At 44.7% G+C, this 22,631-nt stretch overlaps 1 protein-coding gene across 6 annotated transcripts in view; it reads left to right on the forward strand.

Annotated features, from left to right (window-relative positions):
* Positions 1 to 24: 24 nt before the first annotated feature.
* The window catches only part of LOC129713338 (cytoplasmic dynein 1 intermediate chain 1), a 150,631-nt gene continuing 128,024 nt past the window's right edge, over positions 25 to 22,631 (forward strand). For 2 of the 6 annotated variants that reach the window (XM_055662325.1, XM_055662332.1), the window contains exon 1: positions 198 to 1,389. In XM_055662325.1, the coding sequence (XP_055518300.1) occupies positions 1,346 to 1,389 (44 nt within the window). In that variant the 5' untranslated portion in view covers positions 198 to 1,345. Of the gene's footprint in view, positions 147 to 194; positions 1,390 to 12,612; positions 12,809 to 22,631 lie in introns of those variants that run through there. The other 4 variants (XM_055662341.1, XM_055662367.1, XM_055662351.1 and 1 more) reach the window with 4 other exon arrangements.

The following is a 22,631-nucleotide window of genomic DNA, read 5'->3' on the forward strand; positions in this document are numbered from 1 at the left end:
TGCCTTGTGCGATCTGTCTGCCGAGGTGCAACGCCAATAACCTTCCGACTGCTTCGTCGTTTGTTCTCGGGATTCATTGCAAAGATCCTACCAATCCACACTTGCTGCAAAGGCATGCCGCCACACGTTGACACACGGGACGCTCGGTAAAGATTTGTTTTTGCCCCGGTTAATTCATGTTTTTGTTACCTCTGATGCCGCGGTTTTGCTGCTGTGGCCGTTGTTAACGATGCACCAAGGTCACGGTGACAAAGCCAATGCCGGCCGTTGCCATGGAGGCAGCGTCGCACACGGGAGGCCGGCCGGCCGGATGTTTAAACCTGCGGCTGATAGAAGAATCACATTTTCTTCTAAAAAATAAACTTTATAAAATATAAAACCTTATAAAATAAAAAATATACACAAAACAAGAACTATGCAAAAAATCTTCCGGCATTCTCAGCGGCTATATATATATTAATTTGCCTTGTATGGTGATGGTGTCCAAAGATTATAGAGGAGCAGGCACCTTTGCTACTTTATATGGGTTCCTGGGGTAATATCCCGCCACTCGTTTGAGAGGCGTCTCCACAGACCATGCCCAGCAATGTGCAGCAGCGGAAGGATCCTAGACAGTGGTCCTCCCCCACAGAGCCCTGGCATGACTGTAACAAGATTCAGTGCGTCCCTTAGCATGTACACCTGTAGTCTGGAATGGACCAGTCAGCGGCATTCCTTGAAGGACATCTCGCTCTGCTTGAAGATCAACAAGTATCGCGCAGACCAAAGAACGTCTTTCACCGAGTAGATAACCTTCCAGCACCACTTGATGGCCATCTCCGAATATATCCCTGGGAACAGTCGGTAAATCAGAGAGTTCTCTGTTACAGAGCAGGAATGTGGTACTGATTTTGGATGATCAGCCATTATTACATTGAATGGCGCTGCTGGCTCGAAGGGCCGAAGGACTTACTCCTGCACGTATTATCTATGTTCAGGATAAAAGGACCTTTGCATCATTCTCCAGACTCTTCGCAAATCCACATTCTGTGAATAGGTGGGCAACTGCCTCCTCTCCATCGCAGCCATCCCGTGGACAGCGTGCACTGGTAGTAAGATTCCAATGGTGCAGGAAGGATCTGACTTCTTCCCTCACCACCAGCCAAGTGATGTCTTGGTGCCTGTTGGTGAGCTTTGGTGATGATATATTACACAAGACAAGCTGGGCAGTCCGCTCAGGGAACTACACCATAGGATCCATAGAGTCCTTTTCCTGCAGTGCCCCAAGGATATTCCATGCTGTTCACTGCCTGGTGGACTTGTGGTCAAATGTGTTCGTCTGGAAGAACTTTTCCATGAAGGCCTGATGGTGCACCAATGTCCAGCTAACTGCAGGGCTGCCAACATTGGGTGAGAGTTGGGAGTCAAAAATTGCGAGAGACCAAGCCCGAGGGAGCATAGCGACCGAGGTGGAGGGGGAGGGTGTGGGAGGGGGGTGTAACCCCTCCCATTGGTACGGAGCTTTTGCATTTTTCAGTTTGAAATTGTGCAATCTGGTGCATACTGTAGCGAGTCTTTTCACTTACACTTGAATGCAATATTTATGCTTTAAATTGGATTAGCTATGAACAAGGTTAGGCTAAATTACATTCCTAATTATATTCCACAGTAGAGCCAGGCTCTGATCAACAGGTGCATCACATGAATGATCTTAGTATATTCATGTATGGAAATCAGATTATAATCAAACACTTGGCCCATGTTGTCCAACCTAGGTTTCACTGCACACCTGGTACTACTCCTGACCCTAACTCCAGTTGCGTACCTTCTCTCATTCCTGCCTTACACCTGCCCCCCTAGTCTACCCTGATCATAGCTGCTTACCTGCTTAAGTTCCCAGTGCTGAACACTCGCATTGTCCCAGCTTTGACTGCGCACATAGTACAATTCCAGACCTTGATTCTGGATGCACACTTGGCCTAGCCCCTCTGCACTGACAATATACCTGGCCCACACATAAAGCCCCATATCTGACCCCCTGGGCTTCCTATTACATTCAAGTCCACAGGTGCTTATCTAATGTGGTAATCTTTTATGGGGCACTTCACGGACAAAATTTTGCATAACAATATTTGCTATATCCATTGGCTTCCAGGTTATCTAACATGCTAGTTACTTTGTCAAATAAGTCATCAATTGGTTGAACACAATTTCTCATCCATAAAATTATACTCATTCAGCTGTATGTATTCTGTTACCATTTCCTTCATTTTTCTAACAAACTGTCCTGAAGTCATTTTCACCCCCAATATTTTCAGTATTTTGCTGTCTTCCTCTCAGCTGGGACTTTTCCGAAATGCAAAGTCCAATAACTATACATTTAAGCAATATTATTCTATTAAATATGATCTTGAGAATACATAATATTTTCTGTGGTATTCATAACACAACTATGATGAAAAGATCTTTGTTTTGATTGCACCTACCAACATGCATACATTATTATATGTGAGTTAATATGTACCGAGGGCACATTTTTGTTCCAGTGCTCCCCATTCCCAATTACTTTTACATTGAAGTGATTGAAATCCAAGTTAAGTTTAAATAGCATGAGAAAAATTAAACCTCCTGAATGCATGATATTCATTGCGTGGTTGGTTGGAATCAGTATCAGCACAATTACTATATTAAACTTTAAATCTTCAGATGTCCTGGTTCAAGCTAAAATTAAAGACAAATAATTACCTCCTCACACATTCCCCTGCAAGCATTTCTGTCACTCCTTTAAAATATGCCTCTTCTTTGAACAAGCTCTTAAACATCGCATCTGAATCAATTTCCATCTGATTAAACTCCTTGAGGATCATCTACGTGTTTAATTAATAAAACAACGAGAATGGGGACATTTCTATTTAACCTGTCAAAGGAATTGGGGGGGGGGGGGGGGGGGTTAGAAATAGTCAGTGAGGTAAACAAACATAATAGTTGCGTGGCAAATGATAATAGTGCTACCTTCCCAATATTTAACTGAAGGAAATAATTGGTTGTCGGGACTGTATGTGGTGATAGACAGCCTGACACCTTGCATGTCATTTTAATATTAGACTTATCCCATCCCCCTGGATATTCCAGATTAATAAATTAAGGTTTTGTCAACTAATTACAAATCAGGCTAATTACAAATCAATAACATTAGCCAACTCCGAAAAATGAAGAGCTGAGCATTCGGATCCAGACATCACAGACAACTGGCCTCAGTTCCCCGCTCACATCTGGCAGTGCTCTCTGTCTGAACCAGGACCGTGTAGCGTTTTTGAGTGGGGGGGCTGAGCAATCACTGATCACTGGCCTTGGGGGTACCCGGCGAGGGGAGGGTTTGGTAGGGGGGTGTCCTCCCTCCCACGTTAGGGACTTTTTGAAATTTGATGTATTAAAATCCTTTGTAAAATCATGTTTTAGTGCATTGTAGAAGTATTATTTCAATGTTTTTTGTTTCAAGTATTTTTAAGAGGTAACATTTTAAGGGGTAACTTTTTCCACAAAAAGGGTGGTGGGTGCATGAAACAAGTTGCCATAGGAGGTAGTTGAGGCAGGGACTATCCCAACATTTAAGAAACAGTTAGACTGATACATGGATAGGACAGGTTTGGAGGGATATGGACCAAAAGCAGATAGTGTAGCCGGGACTTGTTGGCGGGTGTGGGCAAGTTGCCCCGAAGGGCCTGTTTTCACACTATCATTCTATGACTACATTATACCTCCACCATGCATGAATGCTTCAAAATCAAGTGGTCGTGTTTTATTGCCATATACTCAAGCATAGAAACATAGAAAATAGGTGCAGGAATAGACCATTCGGCCCTTCAAGCCAGCACTGCCATTCAATATGATCATGGGTGTTCATCTAAAATCAGTACCTCTTTCCTGTTTTTTCCCCATATCCCTTGATTTTGCTCGCCCCAAGAGCTAAATGTAACTCTCTCTTGAAAACATCCAGTGAATTGGCCTCCACTGCCTTCTGTGGTAGAGAATTCCATAGATTCACAACTCTCTGGGTGAAGAAAGTTTGTCCTCATCTCAGTCCTAACTGGCCTACCCTTTATTCTTAAACTGTGACTCCTGGTTCTGAACTCCCACAACATCAGGAACATTTTTCCTGCAGTTACAGTAAGTGAAAATCTAGCAGGCAAGCAGGATGCTTTCTCCAACCACCCCCATTTTAAGGCCACTATCTTCCACCGTTTCTACCCAGTGCTTGGTACCTACCTCCAGCCACCACTGGTTGGCCTCCAGGATGCACCGAGCCACAGTCTGATCCATGCCGGTCACCAGGGCAAATTCGGCACAGAGACTCTCACGGCAGCGGCGCAATGCTGCCGACGCCTCAGACGGCTCGGGGCACTTACACTGAGGCTGCTACATGGCTGGAGCTGCAGCGAGCGACTCGCCAGCCCGGCAACACTCGCCAGCCCGGCAAACACTCGCCAGCCCGGCAAACACTCGCCAGCCTGGCAAACACTCGCCAGCCCCGGAACCCCGTCCGCATCTGCCCCCACCACTACTTCCATCCCTCTCTCAGCCCCGGCTCTCCAACACCCGCGGCTCATTCAGTCGATATTTCACCACTTCACACCCAATTACTCATTTTTAACCAGTCCCTGCAAAGATGTACTGTCCCTGCCTGCTTCAAAGTTTCCACTATTGTCCCTGTACCCAAAGAGGTAAGTATTATTGGTCTGAATGACTTCAGGCTTGTCGCACTGACCTCTGTAGTCGTGAAGACCGTTGAAAGGCTTAGACTTAGACAGACCTAGATCCTTTATTTGTCATTCAGACCTTTCGGTCTGAATGAAATGTCGTTGCCTGCAGCCATACATGTAATAACAAAGAACAAAACACACAATAAACACAAATTAACATCCACCACAGTGAGTTCAGCAGGCACCTCCTCACTGTGTGGAGGCAAAAATCTTAGGGTTACTGTGCTGGCCAAGCTGAAACATATCACAATCCCTCTGCTGGACCATCTGCATTTTGCATATTGGGCCAATAGATCTGTGGATGACGCAGTCAATCTGGTCCTGCACTTCATCCTCCAGCACCTAGACCGCCAGGGGACCTATGCGAGGATTTTGTTTTATTGATTTTAGCTCTGCATTCAACACCATTGTGCCAGAGCTACTACGCTCCAAACTTTCTGAGTTGACTGTGCCTGAACCCCTCTGTCGGTGGATCACCAGCTTTCTGACAGGAAGCAGCATGTGAGGCGGGAAAGCATATCTCGGACCCGCAAACGCTCAGCATTGGAGCACCGCAAGATGCGTACTCTCCCCTCTCCTCTACTCTCGCCACATCCAATGACTGCACCTCCACAGACACCTCTGACAAGCTTCTCAAGTTTGCGGATGACACAACCCTGATTGGACTGATCCAGGATGGGGATCTCTGTACTCTTTTCAGTTTGACATCTTTCCTATAACATGGTGCCCAGAACTGAACACAATATTCTAAATGCGGTCTCACCAACGTCTTGTACAACTGCAACATGACCTCCCAACATTTATACTCAATACTCTGACTGATGAGGGCCAAAGTGCCAAAATACTTTTTGACCACCTGATATACCTGCGACACGACCTTCAAGGAACCATGCAACCATCAACCATTCCTCTGCCCACCTGGCTAATTGATCCAGATCCTGCTGCAATCTTTCACAACCATCTTCACTATCTGCAAAACCACTCACTTCTGTATCATCATCAAACTTACTAATCTTGCCCTGTTCTGTGACGTTTCACTGAGTGCTGGAGTAACTAATTTGTGTTTTTTGTTGTTTATTATTGTATGATTGTATGTATGACTGCAGGCACGAAATTTCGTTCAGACCATAAGGTCTGAATGACAATAAAGGAATTCAATTCAATTCAGTTGCATAAGAAGTTGGTGAGGCCGCATTCAGAGTATTGTGTTCAGTTCTGGGCACCATGTTATAGAAAGATGTCATCAAACTGGAAAGGGTACAGTGAAGATTTACGAGGATGTTGCCAGGACTAGAGGGCCAGAGCTATAGGGAGAGGTTGAGTAGGCTGGGACTCTATTTCATGGAGCACAGGAGGATGAGGGATGATCTAATAGAGGTGTATAAAATCATGATTTGAATAGATATGGTTGAGTCTTTTGCCCAGAGTAAGTGAATCGAGGAGCAGAGGACATAAGTTTAAGGTGAAGGGCAAAAGATTTAATAGGAATCTGTGGGGTATGTTTTTCACACAAAGGGTGGTAGGTGTATGGAACAAGCTGCCAGAGGAGGTAGTTGAGGCAGGGACTATCGCAACATTTAAGAAACAGTTAGACAGGTACATGGATAGGACAGGTTCAGAGGGATATGGATCAAACGTGGGCAGGTTGGACTAGTGCAGATGGGACATGCTGGGCCGAAGGGCCTGTTTCCACACTGTATCACTATGACTATCTTTCCCTCTCATTCTCCTGCCTTCTCCCCATTACCACTGACACCCGTATCAATCAAGAATCTATCAATCTTCTCCACAGGTGCTGTCTGACTCGCTGAGTTACTCCAGCATTTTGTGACTATTTTCCCTTCACCCATCTGCCCAAGCCCACTCTCCCCCCTACTTTCCGATGTTCCTTTCCACCAATAAACCTCTCTCTGCCTTTACATTTCACTCCTCTTTCAAATCTGCTCTATTTATCTACATGCATTTTTCTTCTTCACTTTTTAGTCATAGAACTGGACCAAGTGCAGACCCGTTGGGCCTGTTCCCCCAACGTGCGGTTATGGGGGGGGGGGGGGGAGGCGGTATGCAGCTTCACACACACTAACTATCCCCCCCCCCCCCCGCACTCACGCTAATTATCCCCCTTGATACCATATTAATATTATTAATTTGCTCCTTTTACCCCATAACCACCCTATCTACTGACGCATAGCCCCCAACTTGCAGTCACATCTAGAGGGGGGTGGGGGGCGGGGGTAGAGAGAGAAGGGGCAGAGACAGAGAAAGAGAAGGGGAGAGATGGGGGGGAGAGGGGGAGAGAGAGAGAGGGATGATCTAAAGAGGAGAGAGGGGGGGAGAGAGAGAGGAAGGGAGAGGGAGATGGAGAGGGGGAGGGAGAGGGGGAGGAGAGGGGGGGGAGGGATCGAGGGGAGACAGGGGAGGGAGGAGAGGGAGGGGAGGGGAGAGGGGGAGGGGGAGGGGGGAGAGGGGGGGGGAGAGGGAGTATCAATCATGGGGGGGAGAGGGAGACTATTTTCCTCACCCATCTGCCCAAGAGAGGGAGGGAGGGGGAAGGAGACCAAGGTGCAGGGACGGGGGAGAGGGAGGGAGAGGAGAGGGGGGTGGGAGAGGAGAGGGGCGATGGGAGAGGAGAGGGGGGGGGTGGTGGGGGAGGGGAGGAGGGGGGAGTGGGGAGGAGGGGGAGGGGGGGGGGGAGAGGGGGAGGGGGAGTGGGGAGAAGGAGGGGAGAGGAGGGAGAGAAGGAGGGGGGGAGAGGGGGAGAGAGAGGGAGAAAGAGAGAGGGATAGGGAGGGAGAGAGAGGTGGGGAGAGAGAGGTGGGGGGAGAGAGAGAGAAAGAGGGTGCCTTTTTACTTCAACCCAAACCCCCCCCAAACAACCATTTGCAGGCAGTGCTTTTTTCCTCAAACTAACCATATTTTCATTTTCAAACCACATTATGGGTACCCACAGCTGTGGAGACATTTGTTCAGTGTCATTCAGAGCTCTGATTGAGGCACACCACTTGCAGAGACTGATTGAGGCACACCACTTGCAGAGACTGATTGAGGCACACCACTTCCTGGTTTTATAGTCCCCCCCCCTCCCTCCAGCAGGGGCAGCAGAGAGAATGGGGAATTTTGTAAAAACATTAATATCTCTGTCATTTTTCATCGACGGGAAAAATCCTCGGCACACGTGCGGCGAAGTGGGGCTCTCAGTGAGGTGGCCAAAAATGACGGCCGTAGGTGGCAGCATTCTCTCGGAAATTGCAGCACAGAAGGCCAAAACCGGTCAAGAACAGACCTTTAGTAATATACTAGACCAAGTGCAGACCCGTTGGGTCTGTTCCCCCAACATGCGGTTGTGAGGGGGAGGCGGCATGCAGCGTCACACACACTAACTATTCCCCCCCCCCCGCACTCACGTTAATTACCCCCCTTGATATTATATTAATATTATTAATTTGCTCCTTTTACCCCATACCACCCTATCTACTGACGCATAGCCCCCAACTTGCAGTCACATCTAGAGAGAGGGGAAGGGGGGGGGGGTAGAGAGGGTGAGGGCAGAGAGAGAAGGGGCAGAGAGACAGAGAGAGAGACAGAGGACAGGAGAGAGAGAGTGGCAAGAGGGGGGGGGGGGTGGAGGAGGAGAAGAGGGAGGGGGGGTGAGGGGGGAAAGGTGGGGGAGGAGGAGGGGGGAGGGGGAGAGAGAGAGAGGGTGAGAGTGAGGGGAGAGAGAGAGGGGGTGCTGAGAGGGGGTGAGGGGGGGGGGAGCAGGCAGGGGGAGGGGAGTGTAGAAGGTGGAGGGGAAGAGGGTAGGGGCTGTGGAGGGGAGGGGGTTTAGGGGGAGGGAGGGGAGGGGGGGGGGGGAGGGGGGGAGGGGGGGAGGAGGGGAGGAGGGGGGAGAGAGAGGGGAGAGGGAGGGGGGAGAGAGAGAGGGGGGGAGGGGGGGGGGGGGGGGGGGGGAGGGGAGGAGAGAGGGGGGGGGGGAGGGGGGGAGAGAGGGGGGGGGGGGGAGAAGAAGAGGAGAGAGGGGGGGGAGGAGAGAGGGGGAGGGGGGGAGAGAGGGGGGGGGAGAGGGGGAGGGGGGGGGAGGGGGAGGGGGAGGGGGGGAGGGAGAGGGGGGGGGAGAGAGGGGGAGAGAGAGGGTGTGCTGAGAGGGGGGTGAGGGAAGGGGAGAGGCGGGGAGCAACGACGGGGAGGGAGGGTGGAGGGAAGGGGGTAGGGGTGTGTTTCAAACCAAATTAAGGGTACTCACTGTGCTGTAGACATTTGTTCAGTATCATTCAGAGCTCAGAGTGACAGAGACTAATTGACAGAGCTCCAGCTTGCAGAGATTAATTGAGGCACAACACTTCCTGGTTTTATAGTCCCTCCCCCTCCCACCAGTAGGAGCAGCAGAGAGAATGGGGAATTTTGTAAAAACATTAATATATCTGTCATTTTTCATTGACGGGAAAAATCCTCGGCACACATACGGCGGAGGGGGGCTCTGAGCGAGGTGGCCAAAAATGACGGCCGTAGGTGGCGGCGTTCTCTCGGAAATCGCAGCACAGATGGCCAAAACCGGTCAAGAACAGACTTTTAGTAATATAGATATAGATGATGCAGTGTGGAAACAGGACCTTCAGCCCAACTTTCCCACAGTGTCCCATCTAAACTAGTCCCACTCACATGCGTTTGGCCCATATCCATCTAAATCTGTCTTATCAATGTATGTGTTCAAATGACTCTTAAACATTAGGATAGTCCCAGACTTAACTACCTCCTCTGGCAGCTCGTTACATACACCCAGCACCCTTTGTGTGAAAAAGCTACCTCTCAGATTCCTGTTAATTTCTGAAATATTGGTCACAAATTTGGTTCAAAAATGCTCCAAAATAAGGCTCAAAATGGATCAGAGAGCATCTAAAACCCCTGAGCTGATCGTGGACTTTAGGAGGGCACATCATCTGAGGACGTACACACCATTGAGGATAAATGGGGATACTGTGGATAGAGTGAGCTGTTTTAAATACCTGGGAGTCCACATCTCTGAGGATATGACATGGACATCACACGCTGCAGCACTCGTGAGTAAGGCAAGACAGCGCCTTTACCACCTCAGGCAATTGAGGAAATTCAGAGTGTCTCTGAAGATCCTCCAGTGCTTCTACTCAGCGGCTGTGGAAAGCATCTTGTCCGGAAATATCACAATTTGGTTTGGGAACTACTCTGCCCAGGACAAGAAGGCTCTGCAGAGAGTAGTGCGTTTTTGCCGAACGCACTATGGGATCTTCACTCGCCCCTCTGCAGGAACATCAGAAGGTGCAACTCCAGAGCCAATAAGACCCCTTCCACCCCTGCAACGGACAGTTCCAGCTGCTATGGTCAGGCAAACGCCTCCGTTGCCATGCTGTGAGAACGGAGAGGTTGAGAAGGAGTTTCTTCCCAGAGGCCATTAGGACTGTAAACTCCTACCTCACCAGGGACTAACTTTACTGTACCATTCTACTGTTTTTTTTAAATTGCTGTTTTTTTTCCCTTTTTCCTTCCTCCCACAATATGTAAATGTAAACGAATATGTGATTATGTTCCATTCTGTTTGTAGTTTGTTTGTTTGTTTCTTGCACAAAGTCCGCGAGCATTGCCACATTTCATTTCACTGCACATCTCAAATGTGTATGTGACGAATAAAGTTGACTTGACTAGGGTATCTGGCGCTGTAAGACAGTAGCTCTACTGCTGTGCCACCGTGCCGCCCAGGATCTGCATAAAAGCACTGCAAATTTATGGCATGCTGACTTGCAGTCAATTTAAATTGTAAGGGACATGCTGGCGACAAGCTTAATTAAAACTCTTAAGATTTGGCCAGGAACGCAATTAGAATAATATTCTCTTTAATCAATGTTTTAGTTTGCCTGAAGCAGACTCTCATTGCACAAGGTGAACAATTTAACATGGTACAATTTGGGTGCTTGAAGCTTCATAAACATTCCTGCCAACAATGAACCTTTACATTAACAGAAGCTCCTAATTACATCTGGGGTCTCTTTTACTTCTCTGAGTTGAAAGAATTAGCAAGTGCAATGTAGTCCATTAGAAACTGCTGACTAACCGCAGATGTAACTGTGGCAGTATTGCTTGTATTCTCACATACACATGCAATGCAGTAAAATATGCTTCAGATGCAGATTTAAAAACAAAGGCTAATAAAAGAATACACTAGTTTTTATTTAGTTTTACAAATACTGTTATTACTCAAGAAAGTTACAAAATGTACTAAAGAGTTTTGCTAATATGTATTGAAATCACTTGATGTACATTAGTGCCTGTAACATCATTTACCTGGTAATAATATAACTGTTTGCCTAAATTCTGAATCAAGCATATGCAGCTGGAGGCTATCCAAACAGCTAATCGTGTTTTTGTGATTATATTAAAAGCATACGATAACTAGTGTCCTGAGCCATGGTATATGAAGACATGAGAGAGTTTTACTCCATGTACCTGGAGGCAAAACACTACAAACAACGCGAGTAGATGTGATTGTAGATAAATATAAACCCCCCAAAAATGGCCTTCATAAAATTAGTTTAATGTAATTCTTATTAACTAAAAAAACATAACAATGATTTGCAGACAAACAAGTCGCCTGCCACTGAAAGAAGATTTAGTTTAGTTTAGTGATACAGCATGGAACAGGTCCTTCGGCCCACTGAAACCACGCCGACCTGCAATCACACGTACACTAGTTCCATCCTATAAACTAGGGACATTTTACAGAAGCCAATTAACCTACAAACCTTTGAAATGTGGGAGAAAGCCAAAGGACATCTGGAGAAAACTCATGCAATCACAGGGAGAACATACAAACTCCTTACAGGTGACACCCATAGTCAGGATCGAACTTGGGTCTCTGGCGCTGTAAGGCAACAACTCTACCACTGCACTCCGAGGTCAACCATCGCCTGAGTTGTGCAGGAGAGCCTACGCCAAACTCAGGAAAAGAGTCTTTGAAGACCAAGACCTAAAGACTCAAATAAAACTGCTGGTCTAGAGCCGTTGTCCTCTCCATCCTGTTGTATGGAGCCTAGTCATGGACCACCTACAGCAGGCACCTGAGAGCCCTGGAACAATACCATCAAAGATCCTTACGAAAGATCAGCTGGGAGGACAAACACATCATCAGCATTTTGGAGGAAACCAACATGACCAGCATCACCAGCACAATAATGCAGCACCAACTTCGATGGACTGGCCATGTCATCCGCATGTCCAACACACGTCTCCCTAAACAAATCCTGTACTCTCACCTGAAGGAAGGTCGGCAAGCTAAAGAAATTCTTGATTAGTACGGGTGACTGACATTATGTGGAGAAGGCAGGAAAATGGGGTTAAGAGGGATAGAACAACCATGATTGAATGGTGGAGTAGACTTGATGGGCCTAATTCTGCACCTATCACATGAATTCCGAATGTCCTGAGTGCCACCATAAATTCGATGGACTGAATGACCTCTTTCCACTATAATGATTCAAAACTAATATTATTATCAGCTGTAATATGAAATCGTTTCCTGTTATGTTACCCATAACTGTTATGTTATGTTACGTTACGTTACCCAGATTTGTGTTTCCTCCTCCAAAGGAAGGCACTCTTCAATTTGTTTGCTGAATGCAAACTTGTTTAATTTGGAAACTTTTTATTGCAGACTATATTCCTCGCTAACGGGGAGTGGATGGGAATTGCCCGCCATGCAGCCCCTCACTGGGGGGGGAGGAGGGAGCACGTGCTCGCGGTGGCGCTCCGGACTCCGGACCGGTCCGCGCGGTGCGGTGCCACTGCCACGGGCCACAATGCGACCCGGGCGCAGCCGCAGAGCGGTCCAGGGAAACAGCGACATCTCCCCTCGCTGGTGGTAATGTGATGCCTGCCCGCCCATGCGCGCTGACTGGCAGCTTCCAGACGGAGAGGGAGGGATCGGGCTGCAAGTGTCTAGCTGCAGCTTTATACTGTGCACCATCCCCAGTTTATCTATTCCAGCATCACTTCAGCAAGAAATGCTCAGTTATTCATCAATTATAGTTTTAAGTGAATTGAAATAGGTAAGGTAATATTTGAATCTTGCTGCATCATCGTGATTCCCCCCCCACCCCACCTCGTTTCTTTGCGTCTAATTCATTTCATTATCCAATTGTCTGTTTTGTTTGGGGAGAGGTCTCTCCTTTTGTAGTGACCTTTATTGTTTTGAGAAATGCGTGTGTCAGGCCTTTTATTTACGTTGCGCAACGGTATTTTATTATTTTTCAGCCAATGTATTGCTGTTTGCAGCAGCTGACGTCTTCAGTATTTTATTCTTTTACCTGCAGCTTTCACAATTTAATACGTAGGGGAAAGTTCTCCAAATTGCACAATCGCAATAACAGCACTTTGTCTCCAAATGTGAATTATCTTTCTCCCCATCTCTGCACCCCCTCCCCATGGATATAGGATATCTATCTATTGGCCATAATTAAAGAAATCACCTTGTTCCAAAATGCCATTTTCTACTCTTATGGGTGGAAATCAAAGTGATTAATGTAATGTCTGTTTCCCGACCCCAAATGTCGTCTGCCCATTTCCTCTTAAATATAACGGAGTCAGTGGATATGGGGAGAAGGCAGGGACGGGGTACAGATTGGGGATGATCAGCCATGATCACATTGAATGGCGGTGCTGGATGAAGGGCCGAATGGCCTACTCCTGCACCTATTGTTTATTGTCCGCAGATGCTGTCTGACCCGCTGTGTTCCTCCAGCACTTTGTTAATTTGCTGATGTCACTTTCCAGTTACTTGACAAATCAAAAGCTATATTGTGGTAATAAGGGAGCCATAGTCATACGGCACAAAAATAGGCCCTTTGGCCCGTTCCCTAGGCCTATCAGGATGCCGCATCTATAGTAGTCCCACTTGCCTGCGTTTGGCTTGTATCCCTCTAAACCTTTCCTATCATGTCTCTTTCCAAATGTTGATATAGTACCTGCCTCAGCAACCTTCTCTGGCAGATCCTTCCATGTATCCAACAACTATCACGTGGAAAAAGTTGCCCTTCAGGTTCTGATTAAATCTTTCCCCTCTCACCTTAAAACTCTGTCATCTGGTTCCTCATTTCCCCTGCCAACCTTTCCCTATAGCTCAGGCTGTCAAGTCCTGGCAACATCCTCATAAATCTCTGCACACTTTCCACTTTCCACACTTTAAGGGGCTGTCCCACTGTACGAGGTAATTCAAGAGCTCTCCCGAGTAACAAAAAAATCAAACTCGTATGTACGTAGCGGCTACGTCGGAACTCGTGGATGTCTTGTAGCGGCTCGTAATGCTAACGGCAGGTACTCGGGAAATGCGGTAACTCATTAAGTTTTTTCAGCACTGAAAAATGTCCACGAGAACTCCGAGTACCTACGAACGGCTATTACCGTAATTCTCCGAGTTCGAATCAGGGGAAACTCGGGAGAACTCTTGAATTACCTCCTACAGTGGGACAGGCCCTTAACAATATCCTTCCTATTTCAGGATGACAAAGTGCTACACTACTCCAAATACAGCCTCATTAATGTCTTGTACTGCTGTAACATAACATCCTAACTTGTATACTGACTGATGAAGGCCAGTGTCCTGACGACTCTACCAACCTGTGATGCTATTTTCAAAGAACTGTGTAGCTGCACTTCTAGATCCCTTTGCTCTATGACATTCCCCCAGATCCCTGCCAATCACTGTGAAACTCCCAGTCTGGTTTGATTGATCAATATACAACTCCTCGCACATCTGAATCAAACTCCATTAACTATTTTTGAGCCCACATGCCCAAATGCTCACGATCTTGCTGTAATTTTTGATAACCATCTTCACCATCTATGATGTCACCCATTTTAGTGTCATCTGTAAACTTACTAATCATGCCTTGGACATTCTCATCCAAATCATTAATAGAAAAAATAATTGATAGAAAAATAACCAAATTCCCCATGGCATAGATGTCTAAAACCAGAGGATATGCATTTAAGGTGCGAGGTGTAAGAGGTATACAATGCATCTGAGGAATATTTTTTTTGATACATGTATAACTGGAACTGCTCTGTACTGCTTGAGAAGTGGTGGGGGCAGGTGCGCTCGCTACATTTAGAAAACATCTGGTCAAGCACCTGAATTGCCCAGACATTGTATTATATGTGTCTTTTTACAATGCTGGAGAGATTTTGAGGAACAAGATTATTATTCAGTTTTTTACACCAATACACTGTTCTTAATAAAAATCTACCCATCATTTGAAACCTGATAAATAACATTTTTTCATGACAGACAAATCTTCATCATTTTACTACCAATTTGGATACCAAAAATGTGACATTAAAAACACTGCCACGTTTAGTCATGAATATCTAATTCATAAATAAACTTCATATGGCCCCTCATACATATACATTTTGATAATGATCTATGGAAATAACTTCATCAATACCAGGAGAAAAATACAGTAACATAAAGATAATCCAGTACAATGCTTGGTGTCCATTATCGGGGTCGGTACCTCCGTAAGTTAAATCACAGAGGCTCCAAACCTCTCATGCTTTTCAAAAACCTACCGTTTACGATATATTTTCCGACTTTTTAAAATCAATTAAAAAAAAATGTTTGGACATTTGTAAAATGTACAGTTTGTAAAATGTGTGCAGGATAGTATTTTGCAGCAATACATAGAGGTACCTACTAGAGGAGGGGCAGTGCTGGACCTCCTGTTAGGAAATGAGACGGGACAGGTGGCGGAAGTATGAGTTGGGGAGCACTTCGGGTCCAGTGATCACAATACCATTAGTTTCAATATAATTATGGAGAGGGTCAGAACTGGACCTAGGGTTGAGATTTTTGATTGGAGAAAGGCTAACTTTGATGAGATGCGAGATGATTTAAAAGGAGTGAACTGGGACATTTTGTTTTATGGGAAAGATGTAGAAGAGAAATGGAGGACATTTAAAGGGGAAATTTTAAGAGTACAGAATCTTTATGTTCCTGTTCGGTTGAAAGGAAACAGTAAAAATTGGAAAGAGCCCTGGTTTTCAAGGGAAATTGGACATCTTGTTCGGAAAAAGAGGGAGATCTACAATAATTATAGGCAGCATGAAGTAAATGAGGTGCTTGAGGAGTATAACGAAAGCTAAAAGAAGATATGAGGTTGCTTTGGCAAGTAAGGTGAAAGTAAATCCAAAGGGTTTCTACAGCTATATTAATAGCAAAAGGATAACGAGGGATAAAATTGGTCCATTGGAGAGACAGAGTGGACAGCTATCTGCAGAGCCAAAAGAGATGGGGGAGATATTGAACATTTTTTTTTTTCTTCGGTATTCACCAAGGAGAAGGATATTGAATTATGTGAGGTAAGGGAAACTAGTAGAGTAGCTATGGATACTATGAGGTTCAAAGTAAAAGAAGTACTGACACTTTTGAAAAATATAAAAGTGGATAAGTCTCCAGGTCCTGACAGGATATTCCCTAGGACATTGAGGGAAGTTAGTGTAGAAATAGCCGGGGCTATTACAGAAATATTTTTAATGTCTTTAGAAACGGGAATAGTCCCCAAGGATTGGCGTACTGCGCATGTTGTTCCATTGTTTAAAAAGGGGTCTAAGAGTAAACCTAGCAATTATAGACCTGTTAGTTTGACGTCAGTGGTGGGCAAATTAATGGAAAAGATATTTAGAGATAATATATATAAGCATCTGGATAAACAGGGTCTGATTAGGAACAGTCAACATGGATTTGTGCCTGGAAGGTCATGTTTGACTAATCTTCTTGAATTTTTTGAAGAGGTTACTAGGGAAATTGACGAGGGTAAAGCAGTGGATGTCGTCTATATGGACTTTAGTAAGGCCTTTGACAAGGTTCCTCATGGAAGGTTGGTTAAGAAGGTTCAACTGTTGGGTATAAATGCAGGAATAGCAAGATGGATTCAACAGTGGCTGAATGGGAGAAGCCAGAGGGTAATGGTGGATGGCTGTTTATCGGGTTGGAGGCAGGTGACTAGTGGGGTGCCTCAGGGATCTGTGTTGGGTCCTTTGTTGTTTGTCATGTACATCAATGATCTGGATGAAGGTGTGGTAAATTGGATTAGTAAGTATGCAGATGATACCAAGATAGGGGGTGTTGTGGATAATGAAGAGGATTTCCAAAGTCTACAGAGTGATTTAGGCCATTTGGATCATAAAATCATTATCCCATCAATGTAGATCAATGATCTGGATGAAGGTGTGGTAAATTGGATTAGTAAGTATATTATTATTATTATTAAGATAGGGGGTGTTGTGGATAATGAAGAGGATTTCCAAAGTCTACAGAGTGATTTAGGCCATTTGGAAAAATGGGCTGAAAGATGGCAGATGGAGTTTAATGCTGATAAATGTGAGGTGCTACACCTTGGCGGGACAAATCAAAATACGATGTACATGGTAAATGGTAGGGAATTGAAGAATACAGTTGAACAGAGGGATCTGGGAATAACCGTGCATAATTCCTTGAAGGTGGAATCTCATATAGATAGGGTGGTAAAGAAAGCTTTTGGTATGCTAGCCTTTATAAATCAGAGCATTGAGTATAGAAGCTGGGATGTAATGTTAAAATTGTACAAGGCATTGTTGAGACCAAATCTGGAGTATGGTGTACAATTTTGGTTGCCCAATTATAGGAAGGATGTCAACAAAATAGAGAGAGTACAGAGGAGATTTACTAGACTGTTGGCTGGGTTTCAACAATTAAGTTACAGAGAAAGGTTGAATAAGTTATGTCTTTATTCCTTGGAGCGCAGAAGGTTAAGGGGGGACTAGATAGAGGTCTTTAAAATGATGAGAGGGATAGACAGAGTTGATGTGGACAAGCTTTTCCCTTTGAGAATAGGGAAGATTCAAACAAGAGGACATGACTTCAGAATTAAGGGGCAGAAGTTTAGGGGTAATATGAGGGGGAACTTCTTTACTCAGAGAGTGGTAGCGGTGTGGAATGAGCTTCCAGTGGAAGTGATGGAGGTAGGTTCATTGGTGTCATTTAAAAATAAATTGGATAGGCATATGGATGAGAAGGGAATGGAGGGTTATGGTATAAGTGCAGGCAGGTGGGACTAAGGGAAAAAAAAGTTGTTCGGCATGGACTTGTAGGGCTGAGATGGCCTGTTTCCGTGCTGTAATTGTTATATGGTTATATGGTTATAAATTGGTCATCAAAACTAAGAAACTGAGCCAATCTTTAATTTGGGAAAACACACTCTCTCTTGTTTACCTTTCGTACGGACCAAGTCACTAACTTCATTCCTTCGTGTCAACTTCGGGAAGCTCCACAACGACCGTTACGGAGACATTTTACTTACAAAAAAATCAGCCCAAATCAAACGATCTGACAAATCACTGGCTCAAATCCATAAGGTAATGTACTTTTTAATGTACTCAGATGGATGCAGTATTCTTCTACATGATTAGGTGAATGAAGTGGAAATGGTGTTTGCAATTTCATTGTTCCATGTGGTATTCATAAACATAGAAAGGAATAGGAAATACGTACACTTACTGTGCCAACCAGGTCACTGGTGGACACCACGCGACAACCATTACATTACACAAAATGTATTTGTGTATTCTGATGTCATTTTCGGAAACTTTCCATCAATATACTATAATTTCTTATATATTTTGTTGATACTATGTTAGTCATGAACCCAATAAAGTGCTTGTCAACATTTTTGAAGGAATTTGAAATTTGACCCCCTTAGTCACATTTTTATGTGCAGTATTGTAAAAAGACACATGGATCAACACTGGTAAAGGGAATTTGTATTGATTAGTTCGACAGTTGGCATAGGCATGGTAGGCTGAGGGGCTGTTTTTGTGGTGTGTGATCTTAGACAATAGACAATAGGTGCAGGAGTAGTCCATTTGGCCCTTCGAGCCAGCACCGCCATTCAATGTGATCATCGCTGATCATCCCCAATTAGTACCCTGTTCCTGCCTTCTCCCCATATCCCCTGACTGCTATTTTTAAGAGCCCAATCTAGCTTTCTCTTGAAAGCATCCAGGGAACCTGCCTCCACCGCCCTTTGAGGCAGAGAATTCCACAGACTCACCACTCTCTGTGAGAAAATGTGTTTCCTCGTCTCCGTTCTAAATGGCTTACTCCTTATTCTTAAATTGTGGCCTCTGGTTCTAGACTCCCCCAACATCGGGAACATGTTTCCTGCCTCTAGTGTGTCCAAGCCCTTAACAATCTTATATGTTTCAATGAGATACCCTGTCATCCTTCTAAACTCCAGAGTGTACAAGCCCAGCTGCTCCATTCTCTCAGCATATGACTGTCCCGCCATCCTGGGAATTAACCTTGTAAACCTACGCTGCACTCTCTCAATAGCAAGAATGTCCTTCTTCAAATTAGGGGTCCAAAACTGCACACAATACTCCAAGTGTGGTCTCATTAGGGCTCTGTACAACTGCAGAAGGATCTCTTTGCTCCTATACTTGATTCCTCTTGTTATAAAGGCCAACATGCCATTCGCTTTCTTCACTGCCTGCTGTACCTGCATGCTTACTTTCATAGATTGATGTACAAGGACCCCCAGATCCTGTTGTACTTCCCCTTTTCCCAACTTGACGCCATTTAGATAGTAATCTTGAATTGTAATTTTCTTTATGTTGAACAATATTATAAATTTTACACTGACCACCCGGTAAGTTTTAAGGGAAGAGACTCTTGTATGTTTCAAGGAGCCTGAGAAGCATCATCTGCTAAACGATTCGGATTTCCAAATAGTCCGATACTCGATTATAGGAGTTTATTATGTGGAATTGAAGTAAAGTTTAACCCCAAATGTTATGTGACATAACATGTTATAGTTAAATTACTGCAGTGACAGAGTGTTAAAATGTTGATCAGTTACATGAGGTAGTATCTCACTATGGCCACTGGGAATTTTAATCCAAGACATTAAATTGGAATTATAAAAAAAGCCTCCGCCATATTGTTGTGAAATGTGTCTAATTGTTGTAAAGACATATTAGGTTCATTAATGTTCTTCAAGATACTAAATCTGCTGACCTTATCCCGGTCAGGACAATGTCTGACCCCAAAGTGGTTGACTCTTTACTGCCTCTTCAGTTCATGGGAATTAGTGATGGAGAGTAAATACCCATCTTCTGAGCAGCAGAAAATGAAACGGAGAGATGGATTTTGGTATTAGTTTTAGTTAAAGGAAGAAAAATCTGTGTGGCACTGGTTTGAGTGTCATGAAGTTATGTTAAAAATGGAGTGTGAGATATAGACAATGATATAGACAAGTATATCAGCAGACGTTAATGCATGTACCTCCCTCTCCACATAAACTGTAATAACTTGAATTATTCTTTATTACGTGTAAAAGTTTGTTTTATCACTTTCGTTGTCCTTCATGAGACCATTTTGAACAACTTAATCTATGTGCGTTGGTCACTGCCCTTGTTAGGAAAGTAATAATATTAACTAATTTGTTACTACTTTTGATTTTGTGTACTTGTACATTTTAAATCTTAAATACCCCAAGTTTTCTGTTGAATTTCTTTATCAATCGATGGTCAAAATGTTGTGCAGCAATTATGGAGGGCATATTGCAGTAAATCGCATAGTAGACATAACGAAATCTAATGAGGAGTGGATAGTTGGAATGAAAAGTGAAATGTCTACCCAAATGGCTGCTTCTATGGGTGAGAAGCCAGTTTATTTTTGAAATATTGGGGGGTGGAGAAGGACTTCATTAAAAACGTGTACTTAAACACGACGAAATGTATTGAGGAGCGGCTACTTAGAAAGAAAAGTGAAATCTCTACCGAAATGGAAAAGATCTCGGCGATTGTGCGTCGGGATTCGGCGTGGCAAGGAATCAAAGGAAGAAATGCAGCCGGCAGCCGTACATGTAAATGGATCCATTCCGTTTGGACATCTGCGAGCATCGGCCATTCTGATTGGACATCTGCGAGCATTGGGCATTGTGACATCACGCGATGGATTGAATCAAAAGGCAGCCGGACGGCAGCCGGTCGGATGGCACGAGAGTTTTATATAATAACTAGACCAAGTGCAGACCCGTTGGGTCTGCTCCCCCAATGGTGTGATCCCCCAACCCAATATTCCACCATGCACCCGTCTCCTCGAATGGAACTGAAGCCGTTCCCAAAAGTAAGATTCCAGCATTGCCCTGCCTCCCTCAGCAGTGGATTAAAAAAAAAAATCCAATGGCACCTCCCCTGTCTGCTGCAGCAGTGAAAAGTTCAGAATGTTCCTGTCTTGCAACTTTGTTTCGAAGTGTGTTGGAAGCTGGCATGTAAATGGAGAAGCCAGTTTCTTTTTGAAATACTTGGGGGTGAGGGGGGGGGGAGAAGGATTTGATTAAAAACGTGTACTTAAACACGACGAAATGAAATGAGGAGTGGATACTTAGAAAGAAAAGCGAAATCTCTACCGAAATGGAAAATATCTCGGAGATTGAGCGTCTGGATTGGGCGTGGCAATGAATCAAAGGAAGAAATGCAGCCGGCAGCCGTACATGCAAATGAATCCATTCCGATTGGACATCTGCGAGCATCGGCCATTCCGATTGGACATCTGCGAGTATCGGGCACGAATCGAAAGGCAGGAAGGACGCCGGTCGGCAGTCGGTCGGATGGCCCCAGAGTTTTATAGATAGATAGATAGATAGATAGATAGATAGATAGATAGATAGATAGATAGATAGATAGATAGATGTCATTGCACAGATGGAACCACAATTTTGGTAATAATATCGAAGATAGACGGAAGGTATTTGGGCTTGAACAGTTTAGAAAGATTCATATTGCTCAGGTTGGAAACTGCAGTTTAGCTAGAGGCTGGAAAATATTCAAAAGTGCTTAATTGTCACATGCGCCAACAATAGGAGCAATTAAATTCCTTGCCACAGCTTAATAGGCCTATAAACACAATACACAGAAAACCCTCCCAATAAATTAATAACGAAAATACTAGTGCAAAAAAAAAAAACGAAATCCTTAGTGCAACCTAAAACAGTCCATAGTACACATCTGGGAGACTCATCTGTGAAAATTAGTATCTGAGTTAAGATGATCAAAGAAATGCAAAATAGTAAATTTGCAGGAAACAAAAAATATTACTTTGAGTAAGATCAGGTGGGATATCGTTTAAACTAGTTAAACAAATTGGTTTGTAGATTGCAGTGTGAGTGAAATGAAATTCTGGGTAGGATATTGGATATGTGATTAAGAAACCATTAGTGCTAAACTTGGAGAGGTAAAACTTGGAGAGTGTTTAATGTAAAACACGAAGTGCTTGGGAACTCGACGAGTCAGGCAGCATCTGAAGAGGTAAATGGACATGTTTGGTTTGGGACCTCTCTTATGAAATGGTCCACTTCCCTCCACAGATGCAGTTTGACGAATTCCTTAAGCACTTCACTTTTTGCTCAGATTCTAGTATCTTCAGTCTGTTGTGTCTTCATAGTCATAAAGTGATACAGTGTGGAAAAAGGCCCTTAGGCCCAACTAGCCCACACCGGCCAACATGCCCCAGCTATACTAGTCCCATGTTTGGTCCATATCCCTCCAAACTTGTCCTATCCATGTACCCGTCTAACTGTTTCTTAAATGTTGGGATAGTCCCAGCCTCAACTACCTCCTCTGGTAGCTTGTTCCATAAACCGACCAGTCTTTGTGTGAAAAAGTTACCCCTCAGATTCCTATTAAAGCTTTTCCCTTTCACCTTAAACCTAAGTCGTCTGGTCCTTGATTTGTCCACTCTGGGCAAGGAGCTCTGTGCGTCTAGGGGTGTGTTTGTGTATGCGCAGCCGCCAATTAATTGTGTGTGTGTGTGTGTGTGTGTGTGTGTGTGTG

This window comes from Leucoraja erinacea, chromosome 2, assembly GCF_028641065.1.
Source record: "Leucoraja erinacea ecotype New England chromosome 2, Leri_hhj_1, whole genome shotgun sequence".
Lineage (NCBI taxonomy): Eukaryota > Metazoa > Chordata > Chondrichthyes > Rajiformes > Rajidae > Leucoraja > Leucoraja erinaceus.